We start from the raw sequence: 20,419 nt of genomic DNA, 5'->3' as shown, positions 1-20,419 counted from the left end.
TTACTGCTTGTGAAACCAATAATTGCCGCAACAGTCCATAGAAAACCATTGGTGACTTCAGAAATAAACTCCATATTTTCAATTGAGGTTTTACTCGAGACAAAATTGGATGAACCAGGAATACTTAATGATGCTGCCATCTTGATATAGCTCTCAAGAGCCGCCGCCAACATTGGGATAATTGGAGGCAACAGATTTTGCACAAGAAAATAACATTTGTTTTCAGGCGTTGCAAGGACTACCTTAAGAAGCCTTAATAGGAAAATCATCACCTGGCAGGCTTCAGGTTTTGATGTGTGAGAAGCTGGTAGTGCTGAAGCAATAAAATCAAGCAGACCAGCTTGGCGAGAGGCCTGCAACTCAGGATCTTTCCCCTCCAAGAACTAAATGAGCAAATAAATGAATGTCAAAGCTACAAATAACTCTACGAAAACAAGAAATATGGATATAAGATAGAAGAAATAGATAGCCAAAAAACTAAACGCAAAGTCCAGTACCTTGATCATTCCAGCAGTTATCAGTCCAAAACTAGAAGCACCATCTTTTCTTGCTTGTCGAAGTTTTTGCAAATCCTGAAGCCACCTACCAATTTTTACCTTTGCAGTTCCTATGGCGGTTCGATATGCAATTCCAGAACTTTCAAGTCCAAATGAAGGCTCTGGAAATTCATGTTTCATTGACATGAGTCTTTGCCGGATTCTTTTGATTCTTCGTTTCAGTGAATGTTGTGAAGCCTCATTGGTAAAAGTACAGGAGTCTGCAGCACGGTCACTATTGTTTACCTGATTATCTTCTCCATTACCATGAGGAATTGATCTACCTAGGGCTTGGCCTTCTTTACCTGTAAATCGACGCAATAAAGGTGAAGATTGATCTCTAAAATCCATTGATGCCCTTTCCCGTATTTGTTCTAGATAAAACTTTCGCCGCTGCTCACTTTCACTAAGTCTTTCAGCTAATTTCTGAGCCAGGAGTTCAGCTTCTTCCTGTTGGGCTTTGGCTCGAACCTCCTTTCTCCGCATCTGTTCCATAGCCTTGGCTTCACGAGCAGCACTAGAAGCTTTCCGTTCTTCTTCCCTTCTCGCCAGTGCCTCTTCCTTTCTTCGCTGAGTCTCTGCAAGGCGCTGCAACTTCTCGGCTTCAATGAGTCTCCTGCGTTCCAAGACAGCTTCTTCCCTGGCCATGTCCTCTTTCTGCTTAGTTTTCATTACTTGAACTTTCTCTGCTCTCCTCAACTCAGAATCCTGAAGCTTTTTCCGCAATATATGCTTTTTATTCTCTTCATTCAGCGAGGTGATGAAACGTACCTCGTTAACTTTACTGCTTTCATCACCAGCTCTTCTAACAACCTGGGCCAAATATGCTTCATGCCTGGATTCAGTCTGCTGATGACGAGCAAACATCGACTCTCGTAATTTATTGCTTCGAACAGTTTGCCATTCATTTACACGATTCAGTTTCTCTGAGGTTCGTTGAAGCTTTTGAACTCTCTCGTTCTCAAGTTGAGTTCTGATTCTTGTGGCTCGAGCATGTTTTTCTTCTGCTTCTTTTTTAAGATCAAGGACAGATTTCTTTTTCTTCTCTGGGGACATAAGTTTATCATGCAAAACACGCACTCGCTCGGCACTTTTCCTTCCCATGCCTGGTGAATAAGAGAAACGAGAAGATACACAATATGGAGATGAAAGTAAGTCCTCCCAATTCCTCTTCTCTTTCCAAGCATCCAAGATTTTCCTGAGTATCCACTTCTCTTGTTCCCATCTCTTTCCGTAGAAGTATCTCCTCGGATATTTGTTAATCTAAGTTTCTTCTCACTGGTATGCTCCATTAACACTTTATCTTTCTTATGAAGTAGTTTCTCTGCTTCACTTGGTTTACCAAAGTCGAGATTTCTTTTCTCTTTGGTTGAGGCCTGAGAGATTAGTGGATCTCCAGTCCTTGCTTTCACAGCTAATCCTTTAGAATCACCTTTCCGAGCACACTTCTCCAAAATATCGCTGGATCTGAGGTCGTGACCATGACCATCAGAGCCTAGTTTTTTGCCATGTTTACCTCTTTCACTTGTTCGATCTTGTTGAATTTTCCTAAAAGCCTCAAGAGATGATGAAAGGATTTCTGCTCTCCGTGGCGAAGTTGTCATTCGGCGGACCTGCCCCAATACAGAACAGTAAAATGTTCAAGAAATCATTAAGAGAGCAAAAGATACTGAGCATACATATTAATTAAGAAAATGGAAATCAACAATTATTGTGTTCAGAGAAATCATTATAAACAACTGACAAGCACTTCGTCAATCACCGGAGCTGAGACACAGAAATGCAAAAGAAATAAAGAAAATAGCCAAATTCATGTAGACAAAATATATTTTCCTTAATTTAATCATTATTTGTAACAAGAAAGCATAAGAGTATACAGAGTAAATGCTCCATCTGAAGGAAGTACACTACTCTGTGCCCAAGCATCTTACTCTTCATCATGCATTTGAAATTAAAGAGAGTAAGAACCTAACCTCCCATGAAAGAGCATGTGGTCTGCGATGATCAGACTGCAATATAGATGCTGCCCCATCTGTTTCAGGACATGATGACCTTTTCAATTTCTCAAACTTTTCAACTCTAAACTTAAGTTCTCTAAAATCTGATGCAGCTTCATCAAGAACAAGACTAGCCTCTTTCATTTGATCAAGATCGCACTCTAGTTCACAGAGAAGATAGAGTTCATCCACAGCCCTATTGAGGTTTTCAAAGAGAAATCCCCAAAGGCGTTCTCTGAATCTTTCTTTGATCTCACCTGTGGCGTTTGTATTCTGGGTATCCAACAAATCATCACCATTTTCTTGCTGTTTTTGTTCTCCGGAATCCACGACTGAAGCTGCCAATGTCGATTGTCCTGGAATTACAGGTTTGATAATCTCCAGTACCTCAGAAGTAGGAATAGTTTCCCCGATGCCTAAAGAAGCAGAAGCAAGAGAACAGCCAGTTTCCGACGTAACATTAGCAGTTTCTCTCATCTCCACTTCTTCACTGGCAGAATGTAAAATATCATTCTCAGAAGGATAGCACATGTCATCGTTCTCCTGCTTGATATGTTGAGGCTCTCTGTCAACGCATGAAATAGGTGTAATTGGACTAACTATTTTCTCACAAGTAATTTGTTCTTTCACATCTTCTGAAGTCATCTCACTCAGCTCTTTACAGTTCTCTTCGATGGATATAGTCGGAGACAACGAATGGGGCTTTGGAAGAACCTGATCTTCATCGGTTGCTGCTTGGATGAATCTGCTCTCCGTAGGATCGTGTGATGCAACATATGAAAGAGGTTCACCAGAACTCCCAGCCTTCACGGTAGGCAGATAGTGATTTTCAACTCCCCCGAACTTAATTCCAGATCCAGAGGTTTTCCCATAATCTACCAGAGTTCCCTCATCCAAGTCACCCCACTTTATTTTAGGAAGGACACCACTTTTAGAAATATGTTCCTGATTTACTACTAATTTGTAACTAGCCTGTTGAACATCTGCAGCTGCCAAATTAGACGTATCTAAAACATCGTTATCTTGATTAACAACACGTTTATCAAGGTAAAGATCGACTGCTCCATCCTTAGCAAAGATTGACGAAGGATTCAAAGCTTTGTTGACATCATGCACGACATTATCTTTACTTCTACTGGAATGCTTGGTAATAGTATTGCTATTCTCAAACCTTTGAGCCAATAAAAGCCGATTGCTAGAATTGCAAGAACTCTGTTTTCCAGAGAGTCCTCCAGAACTCTGTATGAACTTGGAACTGCTTCTGTGTTTCTGCACAATAAGTCAAAACAAGAAAGTGAAACCTCGCATTCCTGTCATAAGGATAGCAAGAGAATATCGAAAGACAAACTTCATGTGAGTGGGAAAAGATAGAAACAGGACACGAATGGAGGAGACAAATTAGTAATGCAGCAAAAGAAATTCAAATAGTAGGGAGAATAAGCAGCAATAGATGGCTGCATCATATCCATCAAGTGATACATCTAAAATCAAACACTTACACATTGGTTCATGACAATGAGAAACCCAGCTTCGAACAGAATTGTAATTTGACACACGACTCATTTGTATTTGAACCAAGTAAAAACTCTGGTTTTAAAACAAGCTACTGCTACCATCTATTTCATTGCCGAGTAGAGGCATTTGAGATAAAAATAAAAAATAAAAAACAAAAAACAAAAAAAAAACATCTAGATGCTGAAAAATGAAAATACATGGTATTACCGTCCAATATCACGTGTTTGTTAAATTCCAAGTCCAACACTGAAATAATCAAATACTTCCCATGAACATATGTGCAACATCATCCTTTATCTTTACACCAATTATATATTCGTCCCAAATTCCCAACTGAGAGCTTATCCACTCGCAAACAAACTCGAGAGTACTATACATGACTCAGCACAAATTGAAAGGTACGTTGAGGAACACAACCCACATATTTTAACACAAATAAAAAAAAAATCACCTTTTTAACTTGCATCCATCCAGAGCCTTGCTCATCGACTCCTCCGCTGCTCTCCATCAGGATCTGCAAAAGCCCAGGTAACTTTTCCTCCTAAATTCATCGATTTGAGACAGACACCCTTTCCATCTTAATGACAAAACCAGGACAAATCTGCATATGGGCCGATAATCGACCAAAAAAATAACATTCAATAGCTCGAAATTATAAGCTTAACCAAATAAAAAAAGCCCAAAGAAGCTCAACCAAATGCCAGAATAAAGTTGGCCCGAGAAAAAATGCATGGGGTTGATTTTTTCAAAATAAGGCTTAAATTTGAACCCAAAAATGGAAAACAAAAATTTAAAGAAGAGGGATAATGGCCGCTTAAAATTGTTGATTGCAGCGCTGCTATGTATAGTTCCGAATTTATCTGTGTGGAAAATTTGATGAAGAGAATGTTTCACACGCAGAATGGATTGGTGACAGTAATTTAAAAACGCTGTCCTGAATTATTTTTTGACCGATCCTTACTCTAAAATGCCTTGTTATTAGGTTTTTTTAACTGTTTAAAGTTAATACTTTATTAATTAAACAAAAGACAGTATTTTAAGGGGAATTATAAAATTAACGTATCCCGTCAATTGAATCGACATGATATGATAAGTCACGCTATTCCCTTGAGAGTGACATTATTTTTTTATTTTTTTTTAAAAATAAAACAAAACATGCCTTTTTATTATTTATTTTTTAAAATTTAAGTCACACAGGTTAAAACGACATGACTTCCTCTAATTTGAAAAAAATACACTTGTATCTCATCGACCGAGGAACATGGAGCATAGCGCGGTAGTCAAAGGCTGCAAAGTCGTGTGCTCTCTCTTTAATTGATAACAGAAGCATATGCATGCTTTTCTTATATAATATGAAGAGTCGAATAGTGTGTTTCGTGTTTCTCTCTTTATCGTCTCTTACTCATAAACTTTCTTAACTTTTTTTATGTATTTTGTTTAATCGCTTGACTCTAACTTTGAGTTAATTTGATTTTTTTTTATTTTTTGCATGTAAATTTTGACTCAACTGACAATATAAGATATGTATATTTATATAATTATTTATGTTAAGTATTAAATTTATAGATGAAATTATTATTTATATTAAAATATTATTTATGTGTTATGTTGATTTTATTTTTTTTACAATTTTAAACATTATGTGTTTTTTAAAATTATTATCGTTGTTTGTAAAGATATTTCAAAAATATTTATTATGATAAAATATTATTATCATTCTTATTTATTTAGAAAATGTTAAGAAATTTAATGTTATATGTTTTTGACATTATTATTGATGTTTTCTAATCATTATGTTATTACCATTATAATAATTTTAGATAATGTTGTATGTATAATTTTTATCCAAATTCAATTTAAAATGCTAATTTGTTTAAAAAAAAAAACTGTTTAAATATTTATTTTTTAAAAGAAATTTAAACAAGTCACCCATATTCAATTGACATAACTTTTTCCGGTGAAGAATTAAAAAGCCCTTATTATTATTACATTTGTTCCCCACATTATTTAGGAAAGTATGGTACACTTGAATGTTTGAGTCGTTTGAACTTTTTAATATTTGAGCTTGACTCATTTTTAATCGAGTCGAGCTCAAGTATTATTTAATGAATATATTCATAGTTCACGAGTTTATTCAAGCTTTTATCGAGCTTAATAAATATAAATTATAAATTTAAATCTTCATTAAATTCATTAAAAAATAGATTATATATAAAACTTGTACATTTATTCTAATAAATAAATTTAAAAGATTTTTCTATATATTTCATAAATAATGTACAAAATCAATAAATCAAATATCAAAACTATTATTTTTCTTGCTAACAGATGACTCATTAACTTACCAACAAACATGTTCACGAGCTAACGAGTCGAATATTATAAAACTTGCTCTTGGTTCGTTTATCTTAATGAGCCTAGTTAAACGGGTTGAAACGAGCTTTTGTCTAAACGAGATTCGAATAACTCACAAATGATTTGGTTCATCTACGTCCCCAAGTGCAAGTGTGTATAATATATATGTTACATGTATTATGTATATTATATATAATAAACTCATGTTGCGTGTTTAATGACTTTATCTACGATCTCACAAATTTATTTTTTTGGAAAATAAAATAATATTTTAAATATAAAAAATAATATTTTCCATTACTTGAATCGATTTGAAAATTTGTCTCACAAAATTGATACGTAAAATCATCTCACATGAGGTTTTGTGTTAAAATAATATTATCTGCTAAGTTTATGTAATGTATATTTATTTGTAAAGTATTTTTTATTGATATTCTAAATTTTTATTTAATTACTTATAATTCTAATAAATATAGAAAAATCATAAACTTTTGATTTTAAAATCTTTAAAACCCACACATACTATATAAAATATTTCTCTCACGATTTGTATACGGAAACGGGAGATTTGTGTCAGCGCCATAAGGCTACGTTTGGTTGGAAGGATATGATAAACTAATTATTAGTACGTAAATGATAAAGAAAATGATTGTGGTAGGATTGTAATATATGGTGTAAAATAATATTATGTTTGGTAAGATTTTTAAGTGTAGGATAATTTTGAATTTTTTGATGAGAAGACGAAATTGCCCTTCCCCTTCGCGACGGCGACAGTGGCGGCGGCGGCCGGAAAAGGGCGGTGGGGGAGAGGAAAATTAGCGACGGATTATTGAGAAACCGTCGCTAATTTGAATTTTAGCGACGGTTTATTAAAAAACTGTCGTTTTTTGCGATGGAATTTTACAAACCGTCGCTAACCGGCTATCGGCCGGTGTTCTGCCGGCGGTCGGCAGTCCGTCGCCGTTCGGCCGGTGCTCGGCCGCGGTCGGCGGTCTGCCGGCGGTCGACCGGTGGTCGGCCGGCGGCGTCGGTTGCTGGAAGTAGTGGTAAGTTTAAATAAAAGAGAATGGTAAAATTGGAAAAATAAGAGGTATTAAGAGTTGGATAAATAATCCTAGAAGGTGAGGAGGTATTATTTTATCCTACCTAATATAACCTAATCATACCTATGAGGGATAAGGTGAGTTTATTTAAAACTGAACCAAACGTTTGATTGGACTGGATAAAATTAATCAATCCTACTTTATCAACCAAACCAAACATTCCCTAAGTGATTTAGGTTAGTTTAGCCCATATGATATTATATGTAGAATCAAATTCGGGCAATGTTGGGTATGAAAATACAGACAGTTGGTATTCAGCCCAATGGAACGTAGATTTTTTGGCTGGACCACGAAATTATTCTGTATTATATTTTTCACTATTTATTTCCTTCTTATTTTAAATGTTAAATAAAGATCATAATTCATAATATTAAACAAAAATAACGGAATTAGATCACCAACCAACTATTTAATTATTGTCCGTTGTTTCACGACGATTTCTGACAAAAACCGTCGCAAACTCATGTCGATTTTTTAAGATTTCAAGTTAGCGACAAAAATTATACATAGACATTGCTGTATAATTAAACGCGATGTTTTTTTTTAAATATCGACAAAATTTAAATTAGCGACGTTTTTATGAATTCCTTCGCTAGTTGAGCAAATTTTTTTTGAAGTGTTTTAAGATCATATATGCTACTAAATATTTTTTACTTTCCATGAAATACTTTCATTTGTTAAAAATTTATCTTATTTTTTAAAGGCATACAAATGTTAATAATAAATTTTTAAATAGTTAAAAATATTTAAAAATATCAGTAAGGTTGACCCGTCTCACAGATAGAGATTCGTGAGACCGTCTCACAAGAGACCCACTCAAAAATAATAATCGATATTAAAATGTTTACACATTCCACAAATTGTCAATATAATATTTTAACATGTACCAAGTGATATGCAACGATGAGACTACCATGCATATATAATTTAAACAATGTTTTTTTTTTAAATATTCTAGTACAATATGAGTTTATATTTTTTTTCTCATGTAAACACTGTAGCTTGATTTACAGACTAATATGTCCGAATAATAGCAGCGACGAATTCCATTGTCCTAAAAATAAATAAAAACACTTTATTTTGAAATTGATCGCCAAATAAATAAGTATATCTTAAACAAAAATCGCCTCGGAGTCATTTTTTTTTATTATCACACCGATATGATTTTATTTCAGTGATATAACAAAAAAATTCGAGCATTATTATTTCACATTTGACTTACATTATTATATTATATATTTTATTTTTGACATCCATTATTATGTTCTATTGATGACACGCAAATTAGAGTGCGATTATTCTATATTTGACTTGCATGATTTTATTCTAGTTATTTCATACAAATTAAAACATTATTATTTAATATTTAATCAAATGATTTTATTTTAGGATGCCATACAAAATAATGCAATATCGTGCACTTGCCCGGATGAATAAATTCATAAATATTTTATAAAAAAAAAAAACTTGGTTGATTACTATTATTATTAAAACAAGACAAAACTTCATAAATATTTTATTTAAAAAAAACAATATAAAACTTTTATCAAGAAATTGGCAAAGAGTGGACGGTTCCCAAAATCACGCACGACAAAATCTAGGCAAGACATGGACTAAACCATGCACATCGTTCATGCCTAAAAACTAAATGCTGTTTTATTTTTTTAATATTTAAAATTTTATGTTTAATATTTAATTGATCAGGATTTTAAATTAATTATATTCTTTTTACATTCTCTCTTAATATTTGTTTTTGCTCTCCAATTTTTTTTTTATTTTTTTGCATACCAACCTCTTTTTTCTGGCTCAGTTCACGTTGTCTAGTCATATATAGAATTATTATAATTTATACAACATAATAATTTTAAAAAAAATTGATAGACGACAAAGATTTGAATTTGAAATAATAATTATATGAACAATTCGAAAAAAAAAAGAAGGTACACACGATTTTATACTGAAGAAGATATCTAAAAGAAATAAACAGAAAATAAATAAACATATTTTGAAATAAATCGGTGCATCCTTTTTATGTTTTTTGTCTCATGGTCAGAGTTTAGGCTCGCTCATATCACATATTATTCGTACTCTGTCATATTTTCAATTACAATAAAACAAAAAATCTTATGAGATCGTTTCATGATTGATTTTATGAGATAAATCTTCTGCCGAACCAATATATGGAAAAATTTATTTTTTATGCCAAAAATATTGATTTTCATATATAAATTCACGATACCATCTCATAAGAAAGACACTATCATAATAATGTTGATTGTGAGAAAAAAAAATTGATTTTTTTAAAATATAATTTGAATGAACCCACGTGAGTCGTGCTAGCCTGCATAAAATTAAACATAAGAATTGTCTCTATCTTAATTTAAAATATGGTTCTCCAAAAAATATGAATTTGAGTGCGCGTGTGCACGCTCTTCCATATGAGTATGTCAACATTTCCACATGGAGCAAATAATAGGATGTGGAAAGGTCCACGAAAAGCTACTGACCATCTAGTTTGCACGTGGCATTACCCCTCCACCGTGGAAGTCAAATATAAGTTGGCATTGTCCGGTCCATTACACCCGAGTCATTCGATGTTGCCCATAAACATCGAATTTTCCAAACTCGTAACAAGTTAATTTTATCGTCGAAATAACAAAAATTTGTGTGAGATGATCTTACAGATCGTATTTTGTGAGATTGATATTTTATTTGGAACATACATGAAAATTATTATTTTTTATGCTAAGAGTATTATTTTTATTGTGAATATCGATTACGTTGACATGTCTCACAAATAAAGATTTGTGAAACCATCTCATAAGAAACATACTCTCTCAAAATATGTTTAATTTTTTTTAAATGTGACTTACAAACATTAAATCGTCGACAACAAATCATTTACAACGATTTATTGTGATTGAAAAGCGACAACATTTTCAAACATGATATTATGAAATATCTAAACTATCGTTTTATGAATAATTAATCAATACAAAAACTTGTGTGAGACGGTCTTACAGATCGTATTTGTGAGATGGATCTCTTATTTGGGTCATCCATGAAAAAATATTACTTTTTATTCTAAGAATATTACTTTTTATTGTGAATATCGATAGGATTGACCCATCTCACAGATTAAGATCCGTGAGACGGTCCCACATGAGACTCACTCTTAGATCAAAGTATATTTTTACAACGACATAATGGTTATGATATTCTATGTTTTTTTCGTCGACAAAGTCACAAACAAAAAGTAAAAATTTAAGTAATCATAATATTTTTTTAAAAAAATTAATTATGTTTAGAACCTCGTAATTTTTAAAATCAAGCATAGACTTCTTAATTAAAAAAAAAATTAACATAGATTTTTTTAAAACAGAAGAAAAATATATTAACCTACTAATATTTGTTTTTGGACATTTTTGGGAAATAGAAATTTAAGCTCTGGCAATAGCACAAACTACCCGCGCGACGGACAAAGTCAAATGTGGCAAGTATCATGGCAATCCAACAGTACGACTAAACCTATTTAAAAACAGAATTAATTATTAATATTTGATGTTTGAAACTTGGAAGTGGCCCCAGAAACAGAGAGAAGACCCCCCATAAAATGGCGATCGTGTTCCAATGCTGGAGCTTCTCCCCCTGCTCCGTTTCCCAATTTGATGGTAGTTGGCGGCGGCGCGTCATTGAATGGACGGCGGAGAGCGCGAGAAGGAGGAGGACTGGGTGGGCTTGCCGTCGGCGCTCCAGGGAATCAAACTCGTCGATGCACCTGTTCTGTTCTTTGTCGTTTCTCATAAGGCTTTCCGGTCGGAGCTGTCTTCGCTCCGTCGGGGAGCGACGGAGGCTGCCGAAAATGGTGGATGTAATCGCGAAATTGTTGTCGACTTATCGCGGAGGTTGGAATTCTTGAAGCTTGTTTACAATTATCACTGTGCCGCTGAAGACGAGGTCAGTTTGGGACCAAATTCTCACTTATTTATCTAACTGATTATAATATGTGATTGTGAATTATAGATTTCTGTTTCAGCAGTGTCATCTTAATGAATGTGAATTAAATCGAAAGGATTTCTTTTGGTGCAAAGAAGTTGACCTTGGAACATACTTGGATATAGTTGAGCTAACTAAGCAAATCGGTTGTTTTTTTTTACTATTTATATCTGATTTTTAGGACTCATCAATTCATTTCTAATAGTTAACTTTGCAATCCGATTGAAAGCAGGTCATGAATGGAAACACAAATTTGTAAAGAAGTGATTAAATTTAAAAATTATTTAGAAGTGATGCAAAATCACAACTGAAGTCTTTAGAAACAAAAGTGAAAAGCTGAAAACCCGTGGATAGTTTTTGATAAATAATTAACTATGACACTAAATACTTGTTAAAATTATTTTTGTAGGAACAAAATCAGCATACCACAAGATTTTGGATTTCAATTAAATTAAGAAGAAGCTAACGCATAATATGTGTTTAAGAAACACACAAAATCTATTTCTTTTAAGCAAAAAACCGTAATCAATTTTTCATTGATTGTAAACACTCCTTAACCTTTTAATGCTGTGGCTCTTAGATCGCTCTTGGTTCCGTATAACTTTTACACAACGTTTGAGTCCAATACCGAGACGATCAAAATGAAAGTGATGTATAAACAATATTTAATTTATCTAATTAGTAAATACAAATCACATTCTCGTCTAATCAACTTATCTTATTGGGAGTTAGTATAATCCATAGTTATTAAATGGGGTGTATCAACGCCCAAGATGCAACCCTTATTCAGGGGCATGTCAAGGGCCAGCCCTTCAGCTCGTTACTCAGTCATTAGGCCCCTGTGTTGGTACATCTTTAAGGCTCAGTATGTATCTTGAATAAAAAGATTGCATATTTTAAGTGAAATCTAATATGTTAGTCTTTCACATTTGCTTGTAGACCAATTAATATTGTTTTACTGTTGCTCAATATCAGATAATATATGACACACTTTTCTTAAGACACCAAATTCTAAAATATTATTATTAAGTGCACCTCAATTCAGTGAGGCGCACACCTCACAATTGCCTCTTATTTTCTTGTGCCTCTAATAATTGTGGTGTTATTGGCAAAAATATACTTCAAAAACGTTCCTATACCTGTACTTCCTTCAAGTTTTCATTTATAACCAGACAAGTATTAGAATGAATTTAAACTCCTAACGTAATTTTTTAATTTTCCGACAGGTTATATTTCTGGCATTAGATCAGCATGTAAAGAATGTGATGCCAACATATTCACTTGAACATAAATCTATTGATGATGGATTCAGGTCTATCTTTCATCTCTTGGATAGCTTCCTAAAAAAAGATGAAGGAACTTCACAGATGTTTCAAGAGCTTCTTTTTTCCTTGGGTACTGTCCAGGCGATGATTTGTCATCACATGGAGAAAGAAGAACAACAGGTGATTATAAGAATATTTCGCTTCACTAGTTACTGATTTTTGTGTGAAATTTTGTTTGGATTAACGAACCTTGCATATGAATTCTGCTGTTTGGGAAACAGGTTCCTACTCTATGGGAATTCGGTTCTTACAGTACGGGTGCACACATGTCCTGAAATTTATGAATTTCTAGGCAACTTAATGTTTTATTGTTCCAAATGAAAATATGTTCATGAAGAATTTGAGGATATGCTAGTTTATGAAGAATAATTGAGAATAGTAACATAACCAGTCCATTTTGATAAAGTTATAGATAAAATCCTTTTTTATATTTACCATAGCTTCCCTACAGACAATCTTAAGAAATCCAGGAACTAATTTTTATTTATTATTCAAAGTAAGACATTATATATTTATACTTATATATATAATGCAGTTTAAAGAAATTAGATTCGTCTTGGCTTTATTAATTAACTTCGGCCATGCACATGTCAATTTTTGCCACTGCGCGCCCCCTCGCCCAACATTCTTACCTACTTGCGTGTGAACGCAGGTTTTTCCCCTGTTAATGCAGAATTTCACCTCTGAAGAACAGGCTCAGCTTATCTGGCAGTACATGTGCAGTGTTCCTGTCATACTGTTGGAGGAGTTTTTGCCATGGATGACATTTCATCTTTCTTCGGACGAAAAACTAGAGGTCCTGGATTGCATAAAGGTTGTCATATCTAGAGAAATACTACTTCAAGAGGTAAAACCAATGCAAAATTTCTGAAGGGATGCAAGGTATTTTCATTAATAACTGTTGCTTCCATAGGTGGTGGTTTCCTGGCTTCAACATGATGAGAGATCTTCTTCTGATCCCGGCAATATATGTGGGAAAGGGTATCAATTTTTGAATGAATTATACAGATCCAAGGATATCCTTGAGCTATATCCTCGTCATATTCTGCAACATGATAAAGTATGCTCAATCGAAGCAAGTGGAGCTGAGGTCCCTATCAACAGTATTTCTCATTGGCACGCTGCTATGAGAAGAGACTTCAATCAAATTATTGAAGAATTGCATCTGATAAGAAGTTCAGATTCCTTTTCAACCCTTCCCCTGGTCATTGTTCATTTAAAATTTTCTGCAGATGTACTGATCTACTATAGGTAAGCTTCTTGAGTTCTTAGCCTTTTTTGTATGTTTCGTCAAGGCTTCTGGAATTTTCATCACTACTAACATGGAGATGTTTGGAAAAATATTTAAAATCTTTGTGTCATAAGACATTTTTTGTATTTCTATGTCTATGCGCACATCTAAAAGTTATATTTTATGTTTTCTGTTTGATTGCAGCAATTCTTTGGACAAAATCTTCTATCCACTGTTTAGTGAACTTGCCAAAAGCAACCTACCCCCTTGCAGTCGACTTGTTGAAGAAAGTCAGATCGAATGTCTAAGAAGGTTGCTGTTTTTCGAACTTCAAAGTTCGGAACAACCAGAAAGCTTCATTGAGATGCTTTCCAAAGAATTGGAGTCTCTTGTTGAGGGGTTGAACAAAAACCTGTTTGTTCTTGAATCAAAGGTACTAAGTATTATCATACTTTATTTTTACAGTATGAGCCCATTGTTAGTTTTATTTTTTTTAATTTGACGCACTTTCAGTTGTTCATCAGTACAAATTACTGCCCCAGGGTTGAAGTTTGAAGCATGGTATATTTTTGAAATATCTCCGTGTACAAATTTAGCTTTACAAGCATCTATTTTTACTTTGTTATCAAGACTAAAATAAAAAAAATTATGCCAAACATTATATGGTACCTCGATTCATTTGATATAGGTTGGTTGTATAGAAGGTATTCTTCCGTGAGAGGTCGCTATAAACTTTGTGGCTATAACACATATTATGCCAATATCTCATGAATTCAACTTGAGTTGAATACTGCAAACCAATTCTTATTTCATGGTTCATAGTTATTGAAATCAAACTCATATTTTTTAATTGGAATAACTCTGTTATTCAAACACACTACTTGCTCACCTCTACATACACACACATAAAGCAAAAATCAAATTATTTTCCTTGATGCCTTAACCTATCTTATTGATACTTAGTGGTTGAACAATGGTCTATTTTACCACCATTGACTTTATTTTTCAATTTCTTCCAGGTTTTTGCATTTCTTAGCAAGAATTGCTCCCGAGAAATGCAACTGTGGTTACTATACACAAGCCTACGCATAATGCCCCTTGGGTTGCTAAAGTCCACTGTCAGCTGGTACTCTACTCATTTTTCGGAGAATCAGTCCAACTCAATTTTGGAGAACATGGTTTTTGAATGCCCTTTGATCGGCAAGTCTTTTATTTCTCTTCTGTACGAGTGGATTCGAGTAGGTTCTTCTGGGAAGACCTCTGTCGCAAAATTTAGACAAACTTTGCAAGAAATGTTAAACGGTAGAAGCTATTACTTGGTTGAGCAAATCAGGCAGAGTTCTGAATTCTCTGAAAAGTTTCCAGATCCAAGTTGGGATATAAAGGAGAAGAAAAGTGAAGTTAACCCTTCATCTTCTTCCTCTGTTGCAACGGCAATGCATGATGCATCGAATTATTGTGCGATAAATTCACATATATTGTTCCCTCGGATTTTTGAAAGAGTACACCAAGTTCAAACACGTCCTTCAGAATCTGAACATACTTTCCTTTTATCTCTTGAGTCGAGACCAATGGACCACATATTTCTCATCCATAGAGCTTTCATAAAAGATCTGGAATATCTCGTGTCCCTTTCATCTAACCTGGCCACAGATTTTGGGTTTTTTGGTGACTTTGAGAGACGGTTCAACCTTTTGTACAATATGTATCAAATTCATAGTATTTCAGAGGATGAGATAGCCTTTCCAGCTCTGGAATTGAAGGAAGCGCTTCAAAATATCAGCCACTCATACAGCATCGATCATAAATTGGAAGTTAAACAATTTATGAAAACTTCCATGATCCTAAAAGAGATCTCTGATCTCCATGATGTGGCCAGCAATGAAACTGCGCTGTTGAAGTGCCAACAATTGTGCTTACAGCTCCATGATAGTTGCTTATCCCTGCAGAAAGTAATATCTGATCATATATACAGAGAGGAAGTTGAAATTTTTTCAAGATTTAGGGGATGCTTCTCTGCTTCCGAAGAAGAAAAGATTGTAGGACACATGCTTGGACGAACGAGGGCAGAACTGCTACAGGAAATGATACCCTGGCTGATGGCATACTTAACTTCTGATGAACAGAAAGCAGTGATGTCTTTATGGCACAAGGTTACAAGAAATACAAAGTTTGCTGAATGGTTAGGTGAATGGTGGAAAGGCGTGACAGGATATTGCTTACCGATGATTACAAAGGTATCAAAACCTGCTCCTCCTTTGGACGCTGATCCCCTGGAAGTTGTTTCAATGTATCTTCTGAGTGAAGGTACTCTGAGTCAAAAGAATACATATGACAGAGAGGCACAAAAAGAATTTTCTTTTGAAACTTTTGAGCAGTCTGGATCTTGCATTGTTGATGAAGCAACAGTGGGAGACCAAGATGGACACCGATCTCAAGATTTGATCCAATTTCAGAACGAGGTTGACCAGAAGAAATGCAATGAAACAAATGACAGATTCCAGGGTGATGGAAAAAAGCTTCCAGTAAAAAAGTCTAATGAATTGAGCCATCCAAATCACCCTCTGGTTATGAATCAAGAGGAGCTGGAAGCTACGATCAGAAGAGTATCTCGTGACTCTAATCTGGATTGCCAGAAAAAATCATATGTTATTCAGAATTTACTGATGAGGTAAGCATTAAATCAATTGCGTCATTTCATGTCCAAATGTCATGTGAAGCCCTTGGGAATCTTCATAGTAAACCGTCTTAAGCGTCAAGGTTATAAATATTTATGGTGTCAACATACCCTATTAAGGTTGAGTAATGACGCCACAAAAATGTGCTTTCTCCCCGAATTCTTTAGTTTTAACATGTTACTAAAGTCGTGCTAACTGACACCATACACTATATTGTTTTTGACGTTTTTTTGGAGGTTCTGCTGGCTTATGTCTAGCAAGTACTGCTACCTCTAGTTGACAGAAAGTTATTATATAAATTCACTTGCTTAATTCTCTCACACTATTGGTCATAGGAATTCCCCCCTTTCCTACGTTTGACTCGTTTTTTGATTTCATACAGTCGCTGGATCGTAACACAAAAGACATCTAGAGAAGATACTGTGCCAATTGATAAGGAAGAAATTCCAGGTCTAAGTCCATCCTATCGGGATCCTCTAAAACACACTTTCGGTTGCGAACACTACAAGAGGAACTGCAAGATCTTGGCACCATGCTGCAATAAACTATACACATGCATTCGGTGCCATGATGATGATGATGAAATAACAGATCATTGTATTGACAGGTTGGACTAGCATGAGTGGTTGGCAATCCAATGTGTATATTTCTTGTTGACATCGATTCAGCATTGCTCATTTTTGTTCTCTCATGCTGCAGGAAGACTATAACAGAAATGATGTGCATGAAATGCCTGAAAATACAACCGATTGGACCCAAATGTACCACAAGTTCTTGCATTGATTTTTCCATGGCTAGATTTTATTGCAGCATCTGCAAATTGTTTGACGATGAAAGGTGAGATAAGGAAGTCGACCTGATTTTCATTGAAATACTTGACTTGATGCTTTTCATTATCTTGTTTCAACAACTTAACAATTGATTGTGCCATGAGCAAGTAGAGGCTTGAAAGGCAGTTTTCCTTTGAAATATTAAAAAGTTGCAAATATATTTGTGGAGAGAAGCATCATACAAATTGGAGTCTATGTTGCCTCCAAATTTATAAAATAACAGTTGTACCGTAACTTTGTGGCTTTGGGGAAGGTACACAAGGGTTCTGTTACTATCTGGATTCAAAGAGCCATGAAAACCTCTCTTATCATTTTCATGGGTAACTGCAGTACAATCATAATATTGGCATGTGACCAATAACTACTTGAAACTAAAGATAAACTCGGAGAATTGTTAAATGCAGAAATCACATACACAAGATTCTGGCGATTGCCGCCACTGAAAAGAAGTCAAATTTTGACATGCAAAGATCTTATTTTTGTGATGAGCAAATACATAATGAAAGTATATTTAAGAAGCATAGAACACAGTCTAATAGTTTCCTAGTCTTTTGAAATGCCAAAACAAGCAATATCTCATGTTTTTCAAGGTTGATCAAAATTCTGATATCTAGTGGTAGTCCTGACAACCGTTAACTTCTGAATTTTCTGACTTCAAAATAATTATGTACAGGCAAATATACCATTGCCCTTACTGTAACTTGTGTCGAGTAGGGAAAGGCTTGGGATTTGAGTACTTTCATTGCATGAAATGCAACGCTTGCATGTCGAGGTCTCTCTTTGTACACGTATGCAGGGAGAAGTCCCTTGAAGAGAACTGTCCTATCTGCAATGAATTTATATTTACTTCGTGCCTTCCTGTGAAGGCACTTCCATGTGGTCATTCGATGCATTCGGCATGCTTTCAGGTGTTTATCTCCTTTTGAACCTTTTGGAACTTCTCAAATTTTTTTGTATTTTAACGTCTCTAATCCTATTGTCAGGAGTACACTTGTTCTCAATACATCTGTCCGATTTGTAGTAAGTCTCTGGGTGACATGCAGGTTAGTTCATCTTATTTCATATAATATTTTGTTTTATTAACTTTTTCATCTGTGACCGATTAAAAATTATTTTTTGTTCTTTTGATCACAGTTTTAATGTCCTACTATATTAGTCAATGAGTCACAGCGGACTCGTCATTACCCAAAACGATATCATTGTTAACTGCTTGTACTAACCACTATTTTTGTGTGGCTAGTCAGTAATACTAAACCATCAACATTGGGCTTTTAACCTCATTGTCGCAGGTTAAAGTCCTGCTGTAACCAAACCCACCTTACGCTTTGCTGTAACTTGTACTAATTCATATCTTCAAAGATGACTTGTTGGCCTTTGGACTCCTCATCTTTTAAGTGACAAGGGGGGTGTCGTTTTAGAGGCATTTCCCATATTTGAAATGGTAGTTTCAGAACTGATTTGGGGATGCAGGACATAAATACCGCAGCTATGCAAGGACCTTATAACTGTTTCTGAAGCAAAGAAATTAAAACAGAGGTTCAAAAAGTTGATAACTGAGTTCGAGGTTGATAGAATATATCTTGTTGGCTTTCTTGAGAATACCTTCTCCCTGAATATCAACCTCAGTGGCTATATTCAGTTTATTTCCACCTTTAAATTTGATTTTTTTTACGGAATAACAGATTTCCCTGCCACTCGTTAAAGAATTGAACAGGACATTTATAGAGCTCGTGAAAAAGGAGATTGTATGTTTATGTCATTAATCATCTCCTATTGTATTCACCTGTTGAAAATATCCGATAATTTGGCATTTGCTCAGGTTAAAAAATCAGTTGTCCCCTTTTCAGGTGTTTTTTGGGATGCTAGATGCTTTGTTGGCAGAAGAAAAAATCCCCGAGGAGTATGCTGGCAAAGTACAGGTTGACTACATTCTATTTTACTTTTATGTGAAAGTGATTGAATATCTCAGCGTTAGTAATGGACGGTTACATTCTATTTGCAGGTTATATTATGCAATGATTGTGATAAAAGAGGATCTGCTGCTTTCCACTGGCTCTACCACAAGTGCCCCAATTGTGGTTCATTTAATACCAGGCTTGTGTGATTCAAATCCTTCACAAGTCTGGAATTTTTTAAATCATGGTTGAATAGTCCCGTGAGATTCATGAACCATGCATGAATCAGTTACACGTTTCAATAGATAAATATAAATTAAGCTAATATATAATGTTCATTCTCTTGTAGAGATTTTGGGATTCTAATTAAGTGGAAGTCTATGTACAAATTTTGAATTGTGAATACGATTACGGTTGAAGTTGTCAGAGAGTGATATCGAAGAATTAGGAAACATTGATTTTTTTTTTATTATGATCGTTCCCGTGCTTTATGCAAATCATGTATTATTTATTCTCTTCTCTTCTCTTCTCTTACACTGGTGGTGACTGAGTTATTTCAGTCACTAGTCAAATTTGACTAATTAATCCTTTTTTGTTTTCCCCTCCTTTCCCGCCGATAACATGCAAAAGTTGATTTCTGGTGAAGCATCATCGCCATGAATAGGTCCTGAAGCTTGCTTATACCTGCTCATTTTCTTGTGTTAACTCCATCTTCTTCTTAATCTGGCCTGAAGAAAAGCCGATTGGAACTGCTCTATGCCCAGTTCTCAGATATTTTGCTTGTGATGCTCAAATTTGACGGGAAGTCATCCTTCCATTATGCAACTCCGTTGGAGACATGAGAAATGCTACGTTATGTTGTTGGAGAGGAAGTATTCTGCTTTTAGTGTCACTGGACTCACTTCCAAATGTGATGGAAGTTTTAGTATGTAGTTAGTTTAAAATGGAATGTATTCGG

General features: G+C 34.7%; 2 protein-coding genes across 5 annotated transcripts; one reads left to right on the top strand and one right to left on the bottom strand.

The window, feature by feature from the left end:
• Positions 1–1,213: 1,213 nt before the first annotated feature.
• LOC140810627 (uncharacterized) lies at positions 1,214–4,973 on the bottom strand. Its single transcript, XM_073168481.1, has 3 exons — positions 4,500–4,973; positions 2,510–3,802; positions 1,214–2,149 (listed from the first exon to the last, which is right to left on the bottom strand). Exons 1-3 carry the CDS (start codon positions 4,554–4,556, stop codon positions 1,454–1,456), a joined length of 2,046 nt encoding a protein of 681 aa, XP_073024582.1. The 5' UTR covers positions 4,557–4,973; the 3' UTR covers positions 1,214–1,453.
• A 6,110-nt stretch (positions 4,974–11,083) lies between these two features.
• Positions 11,084–19,972, top strand: LOC140808939 (zinc finger protein BRUTUS-like At1g74770). 4 transcript variants are annotated; one of them, XR_012113067.1, is made up of 12 exons: positions 11,084–11,463; positions 12,729–12,947; positions 13,480–13,674; positions 13,741–14,078; positions 14,263–14,491; positions 15,078–16,729; positions 17,119–17,343; positions 17,436–17,573; positions 18,433–18,474; positions 18,550–18,609; positions 19,414–19,485; positions 19,569–19,972. XR_012113067.1 is itself a non-coding variant. In XM_073166329.1 (12 exons), the coding sequence occupies exons 1-12, from the start codon at positions 11,203–11,205 to the stop codon at positions 19,668–19,670; spliced, it is 3,726 nt and encodes a 1,241-aa protein (XP_073022430.1). In that variant the 5' UTR covers positions 11,084–11,202; the 3' UTR covers positions 19,671–19,972. The 4 variants fall into 4 exon arrangements, 3 of the variants coding, with proteins under 3 accessions (XP_073022430.1, XP_073022432.1, XP_073022433.1); XM_073166329.1 differs by having other exon boundaries at positions 18,240–18,474; XM_073166331.1 differs by lacking the exons at positions 18,433–18,474; positions 18,550–18,609; positions 19,414–19,485; positions 19,569–19,972 and adding exons at positions 17,820–17,886; positions 18,240–18,362.
• Positions 19,973–20,419: the final 447 nt, after the last annotated feature.

Source organism: Primulina eburnea, chromosome 13 (assembly GCF_022965805.1).
Source record: "Primulina eburnea isolate SZY01 chromosome 13, ASM2296580v1, whole genome shotgun sequence".
In the NCBI taxonomy this organism is placed as follows: domain Eukaryota; kingdom Viridiplantae; phylum Streptophyta; class Magnoliopsida; order Lamiales; family Gesneriaceae; genus Primulina; species Primulina eburnea.
Note: the sequence above shows the minus strand (reverse complement) of the source record. Positions and strands in the feature narration are given on the sequence as shown.

Excerpts from the sequence above, each read along its gene's own strand:
- LOC140808939 (XM_073166329.1), top strand. The coding sequence starts at position 11,203 with ATGGACGGCGGAGAGCGCGAGAAGGAGGAGGACTGGGTGGGCTTGCCG. Across the intron at positions 11,464-12,728 it reads ACTGTGCCGCTGAAGACGAG|GTTATATTTCTGGCATTAGA; the intron begins GTCAGTTTGGGA and ends ATTTTCCGACAG. Across the intron at positions 19,486-19,568 it reads AGTATGCTGGCAAAGTACAG|GTTATATTATGCAATGATTG; the intron begins GTTGACTACATT and ends TTCTATTTGCAG.
- LOC140810627 (XM_073168481.1), bottom strand. The coding sequence starts at position 4,556 with ATGGAGAGCAGCGGAGGAGTCGATGAGCAAGGCTCTGGATGGATGCAA. Across the intron at positions 3,803-4,499 it reads GATGGATGCAAGTTAAAAAG|AAACACAGAAGCAGTTCCAA; the intron begins GTGATTTTTTTT and ends CTTATTGTGCAG. Across the intron at positions 2,150-2,509 it reads CACATGCTCTTTCATGGGAG|GTCCGCCGAATGACAACTTC; the intron begins GTTAGGTTCTTA and ends GTATTGGGGCAG.